At 48.6% G+C, this 14,652-nt stretch overlaps 4 protein-coding genes across 4 annotated transcripts; 2 read left to right on the top strand and 2 right to left on the bottom strand.

Annotated features, from left to right (window-relative positions):
* Positions 1–4,379: 4,379 nt before the first annotated feature.
* Positions 4,380–5,606, bottom strand: J7337_010338 (uncharacterized protein; the record flags this gene model as incomplete). The annotated part of the gene is made up of 2 exons (XM_044827923.1): positions 4,380–5,338; positions 5,396–5,606. The coding sequence occupies 2 exons, from the start codon at positions 5,604–5,606 to the stop codon at positions 4,380–4,382; spliced, it is 1,170 nt and encodes a 389-aa protein (XP_044676477.1).
* A 940-nt stretch (positions 5,607–6,546) lies between these two features.
* Positions 6,547–7,328, bottom strand: J7337_010337 (uncharacterized protein; the record flags this gene model as incomplete). Its single annotated transcript, XM_044827922.1, has 2 exons — positions 6,547–7,241; positions 7,304–7,328. 2 exons carry the CDS (start codon positions 7,326–7,328, stop codon positions 6,547–6,549), a joined length of 720 nt encoding a protein of 239 aa, XP_044676476.1.
* Positions 7,329–9,231: 1,903 nt separating this feature from the next.
* Positions 9,232–10,388, top strand: J7337_010336 (uncharacterized protein; the record flags this gene model as incomplete). The annotated part of the gene is made up of 6 exons (XM_044827921.1): positions 9,232–9,528; positions 9,595–9,639; positions 9,690–9,759; positions 9,818–10,070; positions 10,117–10,222; positions 10,275–10,388. 6 exons carry the CDS (start codon positions 9,232–9,234, stop codon positions 10,386–10,388), a joined length of 885 nt encoding a protein of 294 aa, XP_044676475.1.
* A 1,488-nt stretch (positions 10,389–11,876) lies between these two features.
* J7337_010335 (uncharacterized protein) lies at positions 11,877–14,177 on the top strand (the record flags this gene model as incomplete). Its single annotated transcript, XM_044827920.1, has 2 exons — positions 11,877–14,038; positions 14,120–14,177. The coding sequence occupies 2 exons, from the start codon at positions 11,877–11,879 to the stop codon at positions 14,175–14,177; spliced, it is 2,220 nt and encodes a 739-aa protein (XP_044676474.1).
* Positions 14,178–14,652: the final 475 nt, after the last annotated feature.

Here is a 14,652-nt window from a genome sequence, read left to right as displayed (position 1 = left end):
ACAAGGACGTTCCAGAAGAGACTCGCGTCACCAGTATCCTCCCAGCCAAATCCCCTTATTATAGTAAGCTCAGTTGCAGCTCCGAATCCCAGATTCCATAGGCTTTTAATATCATGGGGCCCTGGGAGCTCTCGAATGCCCCATGCTAGAAGGAAACAACTGACACCGAGTGCTATTCCGTACCTAGATTGAGAGCATTAGCACATGCTGAACTATCCGGGGCTGGGTATCTTACATGGCAAAACTGAAGAACCAACGCCTTCCAGTAACTGCAACTCCACGTCTTCTACGCTTTGTGTGCATGGTGCAAGGTCGAGTGAATTGACCAGCCCTGACGGTACGCGCCGACGCTAAGCAGTTTCCACGAGAGTTCTCATCTGGAAAGGTCAAAAATGACTGAATGGCATCTCCAAGGATAAATAGCGGTTCCTTTGGAGGTCGTAGTGCAATAAATGCCAGTGTAATGGCTTTAATCAAGTTTACCCCAAGTATAATTGCCGCGAGGTAGACATCAAAGTTCAGTCGGCATCTTTGTGGTGCTGGCTGGCTAAGGCAATATTCAACCCGATTGCCCCATGGCCTCCAGTTATCAGCTTGACGTCTGACTAGAGGCAATTGGAGGCGGCATGGATTATCACAATTCCATTCAGGACAAATCCAGTCATAGTCTGATTCGGGGCAAGTGGCTCGTCGGACGTTATGAAGTGAGGCTGGGTGTGCATCATGGGTTCTTTTTGATACCCCAGATTGTGAAGTATCGACGACAACCAATAAGTCGCTCCTTTTTGTCTGAAAAGCTATACCGTACTCGTTGATGCACTCTAAGGCGGTAAGGTTATCGAGCTTGCTGGTTATTATGTTCCTTGACTTGAATAGGTCCAAGCGATAAGAAGTCGCAGGCGTGTTTCCGGCTTCTCTCTCGAGCTGTCTGAGCTTCGTGTCCACAGTGAAGACCTCATAGTCGTAGGTTGTTAAGGACGAGAAGACTACCGAGTTAAATCTAAATATCATCAGTTCCTTGTACCTTTACGTCAGGATCAGTAGACTTACAATAGATGTAGTGGCAATGAAGAGAAAACTAGCAGCCACCAAAGTATAGCTCTACTTGTAGATACTTTCCGTAGGTTATGAAAACTGGGAATGCCGATATCAACCCATGTTTGGCGCGTGTGGGCTCTATCGACATCAGCCCTAGTTGGTGCAGACAGGCATTGCATACCATAATTGCTGGCTGCAAGAAGGATCGAACCAAAAGTGTTGATGACTAGATGAATGGCGATGCTTAAGTCACGGGTCGTTGAGCATGAGCCTTCGTAGATGATTCTTCGACTGGTTTTTAGGCCGTCCTGATTACCCGCGAGTGTCAAGGTTGACCAGATGGTGACGCCAAGATTGACGATGAAAACGGCGATACAGGCAGACGTACCACCTATGAGGCTGACCTTCCAGTCAGCGGTCTTTAAGCCTCGCGTGTTATCGTCAACACTGGGCCTCCTCACACGGTGGTTGGGATTGAGAAATCCGTTGTTCTCGCCAGGATCTTGTTTGGTCATTGCTGCCAAAGTACTTAGATGTAAGGGTAGGGAAAGGGGAGATAGTTTGTTTTCTTCTTGTGTAGCAGACAGCAATTCTTATGACAAAAAAATACAAGACCAACATTCATGCACTTACGTCTCAATGGTCAGTTGCCTGAGACACTGGCTAGTTGTGGCTGGTTTTAGTTGATTGAAAACAATATGTGGCGCTTAGCTGAAAAAGATGGCTTTATGTTGCGTGGTGAGCAGCCCATCCCTCTCTGATTGTTCAGATTGAACCTACTGTGTGATTTAGGTAGCTTGGTAAGGTCAACCCGACCGCCATCTTAATCGAAGAAAATAAGACCCTTTTGATGAAATCTGGAATACTTATTGTGACCAGTCTCTGCATTTTATAACAATTCATCTATCCAATTACAGAACCACAGTCTGATTGAGCTGATGCATAAGAGTCCCTTTCGGTATCTCCCTGCATCAAGTAGTGCTATTTCTAAAAAATACTTCAGTTGTAACCAATACTCCAGTGAGAGTTTCAAGTATGACAGTACCTTCTCAGCAGGGTGGTATCGGTGGCGTTCACTACATCTGCCACTATTGAAGGGATAATGCATCACTTGGAAACATGAGCGCCTCAACTCGCAACGAGGTTGGAAAGTGAGAAGATTAGTCCAAGATGACGCCAATCACTCCCCAAAGAGTAACAAAGCACTGCGGGTGCCTCAGACATATCCATTTTTGGTGAACCGTGCGAGAGACATATCTGTGCCCCGTGCTTGACCGCTATCATAAGGCGTTCATTTCTCGGGCCAGACCACTCCATATCCCTGAAGTGGCGCCCAGCTGAACCACCATTTCATCGTCATTGGAATGGCGTTATTCTTGTACTGGAGCGTCCGGGAAGAGAACGAGGCAGATCCACCCCGAGAGGAGAGAGACACCTTGGCATTGGTATAGCTGCACTGTGTAAAGGGCTTTCATGAGCAACAGCCTTGATTTGCGAAGTTTCTTGTGACATTAGGCTTGTGCCAGGAAGGCCTAGTCTCCTCTAGCGGGATAATTTGAAAGCTTAGCATATACAGTGTTCGGTACTCTCTCGTCTCTTCCGAGATCATTATGATTGTCGCGGGGTCAATTCCGTGCCCCTGCAGTAAGTCTGAATTGATAAAGTTCTCGTCGCTGCCGGTGTCGATCTTGTTGCGTAATGTCCCGAATCGAAACCTATCAGGGCCTTATGAAAAGGGGGAAAGACCACGGGAACTATCAATGAAAGTGGCAGAAGAAACTTGCATACATGGACAATCTCGCGTTTGATCGCCACTTGGACTTAGACCGCTTGATGCTTAGCCCTCTAGATTTCATGGCGGCTACCATTTTGCATGCAAACATTTACAGCGGTAGATTCGTGTCCCATTATGCTTCGGTAATAAATCTAGTACGCCCATGACGATGCAGGCAACGTTCGGGTTACATAATCATTTCCTGGTGGTTGCACCAATGCACGCTAGTTACAACTTTGGTTCACCTCCCAGGAGTAAGCACCTTGACCTCATTCACTGCGAAAGTCATTGTGTGCTCCTGGGGAACAGCTTAATGGCGATTGCTTCCTATAGCCGAAGCGAAAACTATATAAAATCTGGACGCCCTTGGACCAAACTCCAATTCTTTTCTTTGTTATCTCACAACTCATCCCAGATCTCCATCTGCCTGCAAGTCTGTCCGTACTTTTCACCCTTAACCTCAGCCTTGTCTCGTAACCACGAAAGAATACGACGTACAGGCTCCAAGTCCCTTTGCCGTCCACCTATTCGTTCTCGAGCGCGGCGGCCTAGAGTTCGATGCCCAGACCATCGACATTATGAACCTAGAAAACCGGCGGCTCGCATATCGCAGCATGAACCCACGAGGCGAAGTGCCAGCCCTAGATATAGATGGCTTCATCTTGGCCGAAATCACCGCGATATGCGGATATCTCGATAAAGTGGCCAAGGGGGTTAAATCCCTGTTTAGTGACAGGGCGCTTGAGCGTGCTGAGACCCGCATGTGGCTTAGGAGGATGGATCTCTAACTGGCTCAGCCTGTTATTTCCTGGTATCGGAACGGCCCTGATACCATTGACTCCTATAAGGGCAACCGAATCCCGACACCCGAGGCTCGCGTAGTCCAAAAAGGCTACTATCAGCCATTTCCCAAAACTCCTCGACGATAAACTTAAAGGCAAGGAATACCTATATGATTCATGCTTCCTAGCTACCGACATCCACTTTTATGGGCTGCTAAAGATGATAGATATGTAAGTCGCTCAGTAGGTCCTTAGTCCTGGGCACAAAAATGTTATGGCATACTTTAAAAGGATGGATGCTCGAAAGGCCAGTCAGCAGGCTCTTCAGCCTTATGACTCAAATGTCTCCGTATAGAAAGGAAGTTAGAAGTGGTTTAGATACATGCAGTCGCGCGCTCAGCCACATGCAAAGCGTCCTGCGGATGTTTTTTTCAAACTCTTCCCTACAATGACCTAACAAGGGGCCCAGGGCCGTATTTCTGTATAACGGTAGAATGCGTCTTTGTACCGGTCAGAGATTGGTATGTTATAGAACAGGTTGGAAGTACATTTCCAGATCAAAATCTTTCTCTTGTCGCCACCATCGTCAACTGATCACCCAACAGCGCCTACCTCTGTTCTGAAGTTTCTGAAACGTATCGGTGTTGCCTCTTTAAGAGGGATACCACCAGGTCTCTAATTTCCCAAATCCGCGACTAACGCAATGCTTCCTTCACAGGGAACGCCTGATACATGTGCTCATTCTAAATTCTCCAAGTTCTAGACACATGGTCGCTAGTAATCCTCTATTTTCTTGCATAGGCACTCAGCAAAACAAAGAAACCATTGAGAAAGTTGTTTGTAATGTCCGTGACGTTAGACCAGAACTCCGAGTTCTGTGCTTGCTCGGATGCAGCCTGTGCTTCTTTCAGTTTAGACGTTAGCCGTTCATTTTCGTGATCGAACTTTTTTTTAAGTTCTTCCTTCTCCTTGTCAAATGCCATCTGAAGCATTTGGATCTGAGATTGCATCCGTTGTCTGTCACGCGAGGCGACGCGCTCGCGCTCTCGAAGACTAGCCTGGTTGCGCTTCGCGTCGGCAAGCTGATTGTCCAGCTTCTGGCGAATCTCGTCGAGCTCGGATTTGTTGCGCTGATCATTCTCGCGGATGGCAATATCCATCTCCTTGCGGACTTCGCGCAGATCCGACTCGTAGCGGTGCTGAAGCTCGAGCAGCTCCTTGTTCAGCTCGCTACCAGCAGCTGTGTCGATGAGGGCTTTGCCTTCGTCAACGAGCTCATGCTGGATGTCGAGAACCACTGGGGACTTGTCGATGAGGGCATCGATGAGGGCGATAGCCGAGTCGCGCTCGCCAGTATGGCGCATCATGGCTGCGCCCTTGTCGAGGAAGTCCTTCCAGAACTTGTCCTGGAGGTCGGCTTCGCGACGAGTGCCCTCCTCGGGAGAGACACGAGACCAGTGGGTAGTTGATAGGATGACGTTGGAAAGAGAATCATCGCCCACTAGCTTTCTGAACATGCGGAGGCTGAGGCGGGAAGATCCCTCCATCCGGGGGTTGGAAATTGCATGTAGATAAATGATGCCAGAGAGCTGAAAGCCGTGGCTATAGGTCTCAGAAAGGAAGGAAGAAATGGACTTGAGAATCTCGGTCTCGGAGCGATATGTATCGTTGAAGCCCGGAGAGTCGAGTAGAGTCAACTTGACACCTTTGTAGTCCATCCGTACAGCGGTGACAGTTTCAGTACCTGCGGACGGTTATTTCGCGATGAGCTAGCATAAATTGTCTCTGGGGAAAGACGCACAAGCTTCAAGGCCGCTGCCAACCTCAACTTCTTGGCCAGAGATCAGCTTGATGAGCGAGCTTTTCCCGGAGCCCGTATTGCCCATTACAGCAATTACTACCTCCAGGTCACCCGCTGCGTTTCTTCCATGTTCATCGACGAGGGGAATAGCCACGTAATCTTCTTCATTTTGGCTCATCATGGCCGGGTCTGAGTCTGGAGTTGTCAACATGATGGTGCTGTTGTTCAATTGCGAGCTGAGGGGATAGAGTTACTGGCCGAGGAAAACTTCCATCACAACGGCCGCATTTTATGTTCACAATTGTCAATGATTCCATTACGTTTTTGAAGCTGGTTCGCCATGGTTCGCATGGTTCGCATGGTTCGCATCAGGCTCTGGGACACAAATGAACATGTTGATCCGGAGGCCCGCAGAATGTGACTTACTGCTGTAAGATTCCGGGCGGTTATGATATGAAATGATAGACCAATAACAAATCATCACGGTCGAGCGAAAAGGGATGCATGCAGGCATGGTGGCTGCATAATATTGAGGTTGAAATGCAACCGGTGTGGCCCAGGTATCGTGATTGGATGGCGAACGTCGCCACGGACGCGGGACGAGGTCCAGCGTGAGACGCCAAGACACAGTGACCTTACCTCTAGATATAGGACAAACTGATTCCTTTCTTTTGCATTTTTCTCGGGGGGCGGGAGGGGGGAACTGTGCTATGCAGTCGCTCCTCGAAGGGATCTGTCTTGCAGGGAACGCGCTGCTCGGAAGCGACGGCGAGGCTTTGGAGACGGAGCTTGAAAATGAGCTATTAACTTGAAACCTGTAATGGATTGGATATCTTGAGGCTGCTACCGATTAATCCTGGCACAAAGTGGAGTATTTCCAGGCCTCATCTGTTGGAGAAGGCTGCACGTACGCATTCTACACTGCAGTCTACAGATTAAGGCCATACAGACAAAACACATCAATTTACAGACATAAATTAAACTGGCTTTCTTAACGAGGTCCCTGGCGGCTATACATAAAAGCAAACCCTCGTTTTGAGGCATGAATGAATTGATCCCTTGCTAAAGAGGAGCCCTCGGCTGTCGTCCATGCCATCCCATCTACAGAGTAGAGGTATCCTATCTTTTCTTCACAGATCCCGCCCTCAGCACTAAGAAAAAGGAGTATAGTTGTGGCCCGAAGGTGGTGTATTCCACGTGCGGGATTCTTTGCGATTTGACTGCGTGATCGACCACTCTCGCTTTGACTTCGGGCCGATGTCTTTGCCTCCATTCCGTTCCATTCCATGATCGCTACGAGCAATCTTTGCTGGTGGCTGATAGTTATGCTGATCAGGAGCCTCCTGGGGGATATCCTCGATCTGCTCGTGCATTAAATGGATCTTGGCTGGAGTCCAGACCGTCCAACTGTCCCAGTGTTCTCCATCATCACTGCCATACTTCAACAGTCCAGGAAATAGCACAAGTGCCACCTGGCCTTTGGCGATTGTTTTGCCTTCACCAGGAAGGTATCTTGGTTCAATGCGAGACCCCAAGGTAGACGCTGAAATATATCCATTGCCATCGACATGTTCCTGAAGCCAGCCTTTGTTCATGGGAACCAGACCGGATAGCGACTGGCCGAGTGTTTTGCCAATGTCTACTGCGAGACTGATTGATCCCCGTAGTTTCGTTTGGTGTGCTTGATCATTGACCTCAATCTCCAGTGCTTTAAATACCATGGACGTGATATCGTCAATGGACCGTTCGCGGGCTGCCTTCTTCTCGTGCTCGGAGCCAAACTCATCACTGAGGTCGTACATCTTTAGGCACGCGGACTGCCACATCTTGGCCGCCTTCCGATTCACTGGTTGAAATATGTTAATGAATTGAATCTGCGGCAGAAGTTTTGATAGAACACTGATGTACCTCGTGATGAGCGATCGCTTGACATCATCTCGTAGACTTTCGAATTCATTGCGTTTCGAAACTCAGCAGTGCATGATATCAATGGGTTCAGAATTGCCCGCTCAACTATGATGTTGGATGCAATTGCTGAAAAGATATCACAGGTAGTTATCGCGACCTCTTGACATAAATCCTCCTTATTGCTGAGTTCTCGGCCTTTTTCAAGCCCTAGAACTTTGTCCAACTCCTCGCCTAACGCCGACACGTTGATTTTTGCGTTTACTTTCAGTAAATCTCTCTGAGTCACTCGACTCCAGGCTATGATCTCCTGACGAATATTCCGCAGTTCTCGCTCTAGCCGGTCATGAGGAATTCCGGCCTCCGGATAATAGGACCTGAAGTCTTGGCCCTGCTGGAGAGATTTGACCTTAGATTCAAGGCTCCGGACCTGATCCTGGAGTACTGTAATTGTCTTTTTCAGGGCATCTGATTCCGTCTCGTAATGCCATGCCGCCTCGATCTCGGGAATGCCGGTACCATGTCCCTGCGATCTGTCTCTGTTCGTGGCTAAGTAATGCAGAAAGAAATGGCCCATGGCTAATACCAAGAGTACAACATACCTTGGTAACATGGAAGCTACGGGTATTCCGGTCGGGGGTACGCCCTTATCATGGTATGTGTTTCGTTCCCCCCGAGAATTTGAAAGATGTTTTCTTATTCCACTCAATATGGAGTTGTCCGGTTGGTAGGAATTGCGGTCCGACATCGAGACTGTCCATAGAAACAGTGTCTTCAACTGTTTGAGAATGAAAAGGATAGGCGAAGCAATAATGTATAACAAACGCTTCACTATGGGGAGAATGCCAGGAAAGGCCAAATCAGAATCCATGGGTTATCTTGACAGGAATGACAGGTTAGAACTGTTAGTCGAGGAAGACTTTGAGCGCATCTGATCTTCTCATCAATTGCGGCTGAGACATCAGCACCCAAACTAGTCCGATTGCAGCAGTACGTTTGAGGGCCTCACATTAGTGTTGTTGCCTTGCTTTGCTTCTATATTTAGAGTCTCGAATCTGCTTGGCAGCACTCATAGCCAATTCAATCTTGTGCTTACCGCCCCCCGTTAGCAACCCTTTCAAGTTGCGCCACGGCTGATTGGCTGCCTCTTAGAGATCAGCGCAAGGCAACCAATATTGCAGGGGTCCTGCGCGCAGTAGCAAGCAAAAAAACGGTAATCTAGTCGCCGGTATTGGCTGTGTCTCGAAAGACGGGGTTGCCTTGTTCCCTGGGTTCCTAAGGCAGGGTAGAGTCCACCTGATTTAATTCTTGGACCGAAAAGTCTGCAGAAAGACATCTTCCCTACAGCCGTGTCTCGATTGCGAATTTTTGATAATGATATTCTTCCCAATTGAGTTCTGAACTTAATCCTGATATAGCCAATAGCCAATCTGGGCTAATCCATTGATATGTCTGCGAATCCCACAGTGGAGACAAGTCCATTCTTAGTCGTAGGAGGTATTATTCGCGTTCGTGTTCTGCATAAGATGGATCTGACAATATCATCCTGACAGTGGACTTCGGAACGACTTACACTGGTGGGAGGCACTGATACGGAGCAATCCAAGCTGAGACTAATTTGTTCTTTAGGCGTGGCCTACACCTTCTCCAACGATCCCGATCTCAGATCTGTCACAATCATCGACCGATGGCCTGGCGCTGGAAATCAGACTCGGCCAAAAGTTCCGACCGAGATAAGTTACGGTCCATCAGATAAGAAGAGATGGGGTTGGCAACTTCGACCAGGATCACCACGCTGTGGTGGGTTCAAGCTCTTGCTTGACCCTGGAGCGGGTAGTCGGGCATATAACGATGAACATTTAGCTCTGACCCTGGATCCTGGAAACCAATCTACGCAATTATTTCTCCATCCGGGGAAATCTGCCACTGACATGGTTTCCGACTACCTGCGATTGGTCCACAAGGAAGTCATGGAATCTTTGCAAAGGCGATTTCCTAACACTCTGAACGACCTGAAAATCAAGTTTGTCATCACCACACCAGCAATGTGGAGTCCTGCTGCTCAGCACAACACAATGATAGCGGCCAGAGCAGCTGGCTTTGGGAGCCGTCCACAGGACATCATTGAGTCCGTTACGGAGCCGGAGGCAGCAGCTTCGTACGTTCTTAGGGAATTCAACTCGCTCTCAGTGCCGAATTTTGGTGTCGATGTCAACTCTGGATGGCAGGTCAGTTCCTCCAGAAGAGACTATGGCCTCACGTTGTTGTTTCAATTACTAATATGCTTTGTCAAGGTCGGGAAACAAGTCATTGTGTGTGATGCTGGAGGAGGCACAGTGGTATGAATCACAGTCTGCTCGCGTCGAGGATGACAACTCACTTTGCTTAGGATCTAGTTTCCTATGAAATTGACCAGGTCAAACCGTATCTACGGGTCTCAGAGACTACACGTCCTCGAGGTAAGTCAACAAGGAGCCTGATTTGCCGTGTTGACCCTCACCATGAGCGAAACAACAGGCGGTCTATGTGGAGCAAACTCTCTTGACCAGCGTTTTCTTCAACTCGTGCGGCAGCGACTTGGTCAGCAAGCCCATCTTTTAGATGGAGCTCGTTCGGGAAGAGGCAGCCGACTGATGCTTTCCTTCGACGATGCGAAACGGAATTTTGGTTCGAACGACCTGGAAGATGAAGAATTGATCGAACATGGTATACAAGCTCTGTCTCATGACTCCAACAACAGAATCGATCGGGAGTACATCACTTTGTCGCAGTAAGTCTTGATGAGACATAGAAAGTCATACAACTGACCTCGATAGTGGGGAAATGAAATCTATCTTTGATCCTGTAGTGGATACAATCCTAGCTCTTATAGAAGACGTCTTGCGGGGGGCCAGACAAAACAAGCCCGACAAGCCTCTAGTGGTGGGAAAGATCCTTTGACATCCCCTTCAAATTAACTTATTCTTTGATGCAGGGTATAATTCTCGTCGGCGGGTTTGGAGAGTCAGTGTATCTTTACAAGCGTCTCAACACTTGGGCCGAAGCCCAGGACCCGGAACTATTTGTCGCTAGTCCAAAGAACTCGTAGGTGCTATATCTCTTCATAGTATTTGGTGGTAATACAATGTATCTGACCCCCATGCCTGGTTAGATGGGCAGCTATCGCCCAAGGTGCCGTTTGCTATGGGCTGGAAGGCATTGTTCATCGTCGAATCCTACCTTGCCACTGGGGAGTTGAGCTTGCGCACTGTTACAAGGAAGGAATCCATGATCCTACTTACAACTTTCAAGATGAATGGGAAGGAACTATATACAACGAGGATACGATAACCTGGTTTGCCAAGATGGTAGGTGTTGTCGCATCACGCTCTCACACAGTGAGTATTGTGAGTATTGCTTACCGACCTATAGGGTGACGTTTCTGATCGGAAGAATCGAATCACGGTGCCCTGGGAATGTGCTACCTATGATAGGCATAAGAAAGCTCCCTTAAGGCTTCGGACCTGTCAGTACGACGAGCCGCCAGGGAGTCGGCGCGATTCAAGTGAGTGACCGGCAAATATCATGGAGATGCATTCAAATCAACTGACTCAACTTGGCCAGGGGCTCTTCACGCCCCTTTCATTACTATCGACCTTTCTACCCTTCCGTCAGATGCATTCAGCGAGAAAAAGGTGGGAGGGTTTCTTGGGATTGGCAGTAAAACCTGCTACCAAGCCAAGTTCACACTGGAAATGGTTGTCGGGTCGGCGACTTTCAAATTTGAAATTCGCCAGAATGGCGCGCTACTTACGACTAGGCATGTAGACCCGAAGTTTGTTGGGGAGTCTCATTGAGACTTAGTAGAGAAATGGAGGTTATGGTCCGCGTGTGATTGTAGAAAGGAGTGCTTTGGGTGGATGGAAGTTTGCGAGCCACCAGGGTGTATATCATAACTAGTCTATGCCATTCAAGTTCCAGCTCAAGGGCATCGTGTATCACATGCTTCAAACTACTACGGCCGGTAACTCTGGTCGAAGATGACTGAACCTTTCAATTAGAGACAGATAGAACTTGCCTCAACGATGCCTTCTATCTGTGTGAAAGGTCGGAGGAAAGGTGCGGACCATGAAAAGAAGAGATTATCATGTAGCCAGGGCTATTGTACGTCACTCTAATGATGCCTTATGACCTAGATAGAAGTAGAAAGCATGTGATTGAGTATCTATGTAGCCACACACTCAAGCGCATTCAAGCTGTTTTACGGATATTCGCCTGATCTCGTCTCCAAGCTTACTTCTGATAGAATCCCCGCAGTCGCGTTAGTGCTTACCGGTCGATGCTGCGCACCGGCAAAATCCATATTTAAACCAATCACAACATGCCATATCATAAAGCAGGTTGAAATTACATTGCCAGTGAACATTTCTCCCTTGCCGCCGAGGTCATCTTGTCATCCGATGATGTCTTCTTCATTCACGATCATCTTAAGCCCACCTGGCTCACGTCTCAGGTGCAACGTTTGCTAATGATACAGTAGCTCTAAGAAAGTCTTGCAAAACTTCATAGCTGCTTGAATATCTGACAAACATCTGCTATGGCAAATACCCTCACCCTGTCGTCCGCGGTTGCCGCCGGCGGCCCGTTCGAGCAGCAAGGCTCCATCGACTGGGTCCAAATCGCCAGAATGTCCGTTTCCGTGCCGATCTCCATTCTGGCACGTGTTACAGCTGCCGACGTTTCTCCTCTCACCATCGTCGTGGGGCAGGAAATGTCATCTCTCTTTCGATTGTCTGCCACTGGACATGAACGTCTCATTAGAGCCCTTGGGGAACTGAAGAGCTTCTCCGCCATCGGAGATGTCATCTGGTTCGGCTTTGGGATAAAGCATATAGTACGAGTCCTGGCGGAGACTGGCAAAGGGCTGACGTGCTTGACGCTATGTGCATGTCTTTCAGAAGTCCATACCCCGAAGACCTGCGCCGAAATCTTGATGAGGCTGGCTGATGTCTGCGACGCCCCAGATGATCTACGACCCTCTGCGAGTCAATGGATCAATTTGGTAGAAGTCTGTTCCGGAACTCTCAAGTCTACTACCTTTTCCTGCATCGCGGAGCAGTTCATGACATTCCATCGTCCTCACGTGAGGGATGATTATGCGGATGAGGCTGGAGACGTTGCGAAAGCCTTGCTAGCTGTCGCCCGTGTTTCTTCAGGTGTCCTCAGCTCGGTGACATTGACAGGTGGTCGATCCTGCGGATGGATAGCTGCCATTGGATTCTATTTTCTTGGCCTCGAGGTCGAGATTCGAAATGCCCGCAACGATATTCTTTACAAGTCCACGGCTAATGATGATGCGATACGACTCTTAGTTATCTACGGGACAGGGCAGCCTTCCAACCAAGTTCAGGTCAACAGCACCGCCTACTTCATCAGCTCTGTTGATAAAGTCATGTCAAGCCATGGGCAGCGGCTTGATTCTATTCTCTCCGGGGCCGTTCCATGGGATAGCTGCCTTTTCAAGACTTTTGGGGACCGTTTCAACAGGCTTATGGATGCCAGGCAAGACTTTGGACGTCTAATGGGCGCTGCTGCAGGCGTCTTTGAAGCCTTGACCAACTCTGACACAGGAGGCATATTCGGTTTCGATGACTGCATCAGTTGGTTTGGCTTTCAACAAGGCCAGTACGGGCATGGCTTTTCTGACTCCGCAAGCTCATTGTTCCCTGAACTCTTGCCCCTTGGGCCCTACATTGATGTTGAAACTGGCATGTCTGTTGCCGATGCTGTTGAGGCATACAACCAAGCCTCGGAGGAATTGGCAAGCATTTGTAACTGTCATTTCTGTTCCGAAGACTCTTCTAGATGCATGAAGCGTTACTGCCTTCCCGTACTGGCCGAGACTATTATCTTCCTTATCTGGAATGTTTCTGCTCTCCAGCTTGATGCCGATCTCCGGCCTTATCGCTCCGGCCTGAGATTTATCTACCAACTGCATTCTGGTAGGGCCACGACCCACACGAGTTTTGGACAAGGTTATGGAGCTGGTGGTCATCATATAGCTTACTGGGGGGATATTGTTCGCCTCGTGCGGCTCCTTGGCCTCGCTTCAGTATATCATACTTCTCAATTTCTGTTTACTAACCACTTGTACCCGCTCCAAGCACACAAAGCATTTACTGCCGCTTCTGTTGGAGGGATATGCTTCTATTTTGACATATTGCGAAACGTATCAGATCGGCCGGAAGAGGCGATGAAACTGCATGTTGTACCTGGTGTCATTCAGACAAATACTGGACGACAGTACCCTTGTATCGCAGATAAGACTGGCACAAGGTCTCGTGGTCTTTTGGGATTCGATTGGAGAGACAACCTTTCCTATAAAGATGCCACCCGACATCGGACCGATTACCAAGCTAGTGTGACGCAGACCTTGGGCGGCAATACCTCAATCCCCATACTTGGTACAGATACCGGAAGCTCTGATCTGAAAGTTCAACTATTAATCGAAGAGTCTACCGGTGGCTTGCTTGTTGATCTTCACTTATCTGGCTCCGCGGGAGCTTGCCGTGTCGGGGCATATAGCATGCTCAAAGAGATCATCCAGAACTCAGGACTAGTCTACTGCACTCACCGCGATTGCGCCAGGATGGATCACATCAACTGTGATATATCTGTTATAGACGGAGAAGGCTCTGTACCCCCGAACCTTGAGCCGAGGATCTACCTACGAAGGCTCGCTGGTAATCCTTTGGCGAGGTGCGTTGGACTTTTGGTTAACAGAGAATGGAACGATACACCTATATTACGCCAGCGGGAGTGTATACCATGCTGCATTAGAACTGCTGCCACCATGCGAGATGATCATCGAAGGTCTCCTTCCTATGTTATTCTTTGATGTGGCTCTCGGTTTAAATCTGTTTGCCGCTGGGAGTCTGTTGGCCATAACGACTGGAAGATAGACCGTGGCGCTGCTGTATATGGTGCCTGAACTATGTCTACAAGAGGCTTACTGTGACTTGAATGCTTAACAGCTCGGGCTTACATCATTGGTCAACTCTCCAACCCAAGATCTGGAATCTTATAGAATAGCATTATGCGCTGAACCTAATGGGTGAAGTGGCTCTACTCAGTTTATATCGACCGGCGCTGCTAAATTTCACGAGTTGCTACGGTACTGCAGGCCGTAAGAGAGGCATTAGTCATCCACACCCGTGTTCATGAATTACTCCTGGGAGACTGCGTCACTGGTGGAGCAGTCGCGTGGGTGACGGTCCGATTTAGGGTGGTCAAGCGTAATTATTCCGATTGACGCCGGATATTTCGGACTTGTGATGTAAATAGTCTTCCCGCAAGCCGAATCACTAAGCATA

This window comes from Fusarium musae, chromosome 8 (assembly GCF_019915245.1).
Source record: "Fusarium musae strain F31 chromosome 8, whole genome shotgun sequence".
Lineage (NCBI taxonomy): Eukaryota > Fungi > Ascomycota > Sordariomycetes > Hypocreales > Nectriaceae > Fusarium > Fusarium musae.
Note: the sequence above shows the minus strand (reverse complement) of the source record. Positions and strands in the feature narration are given on the sequence as shown.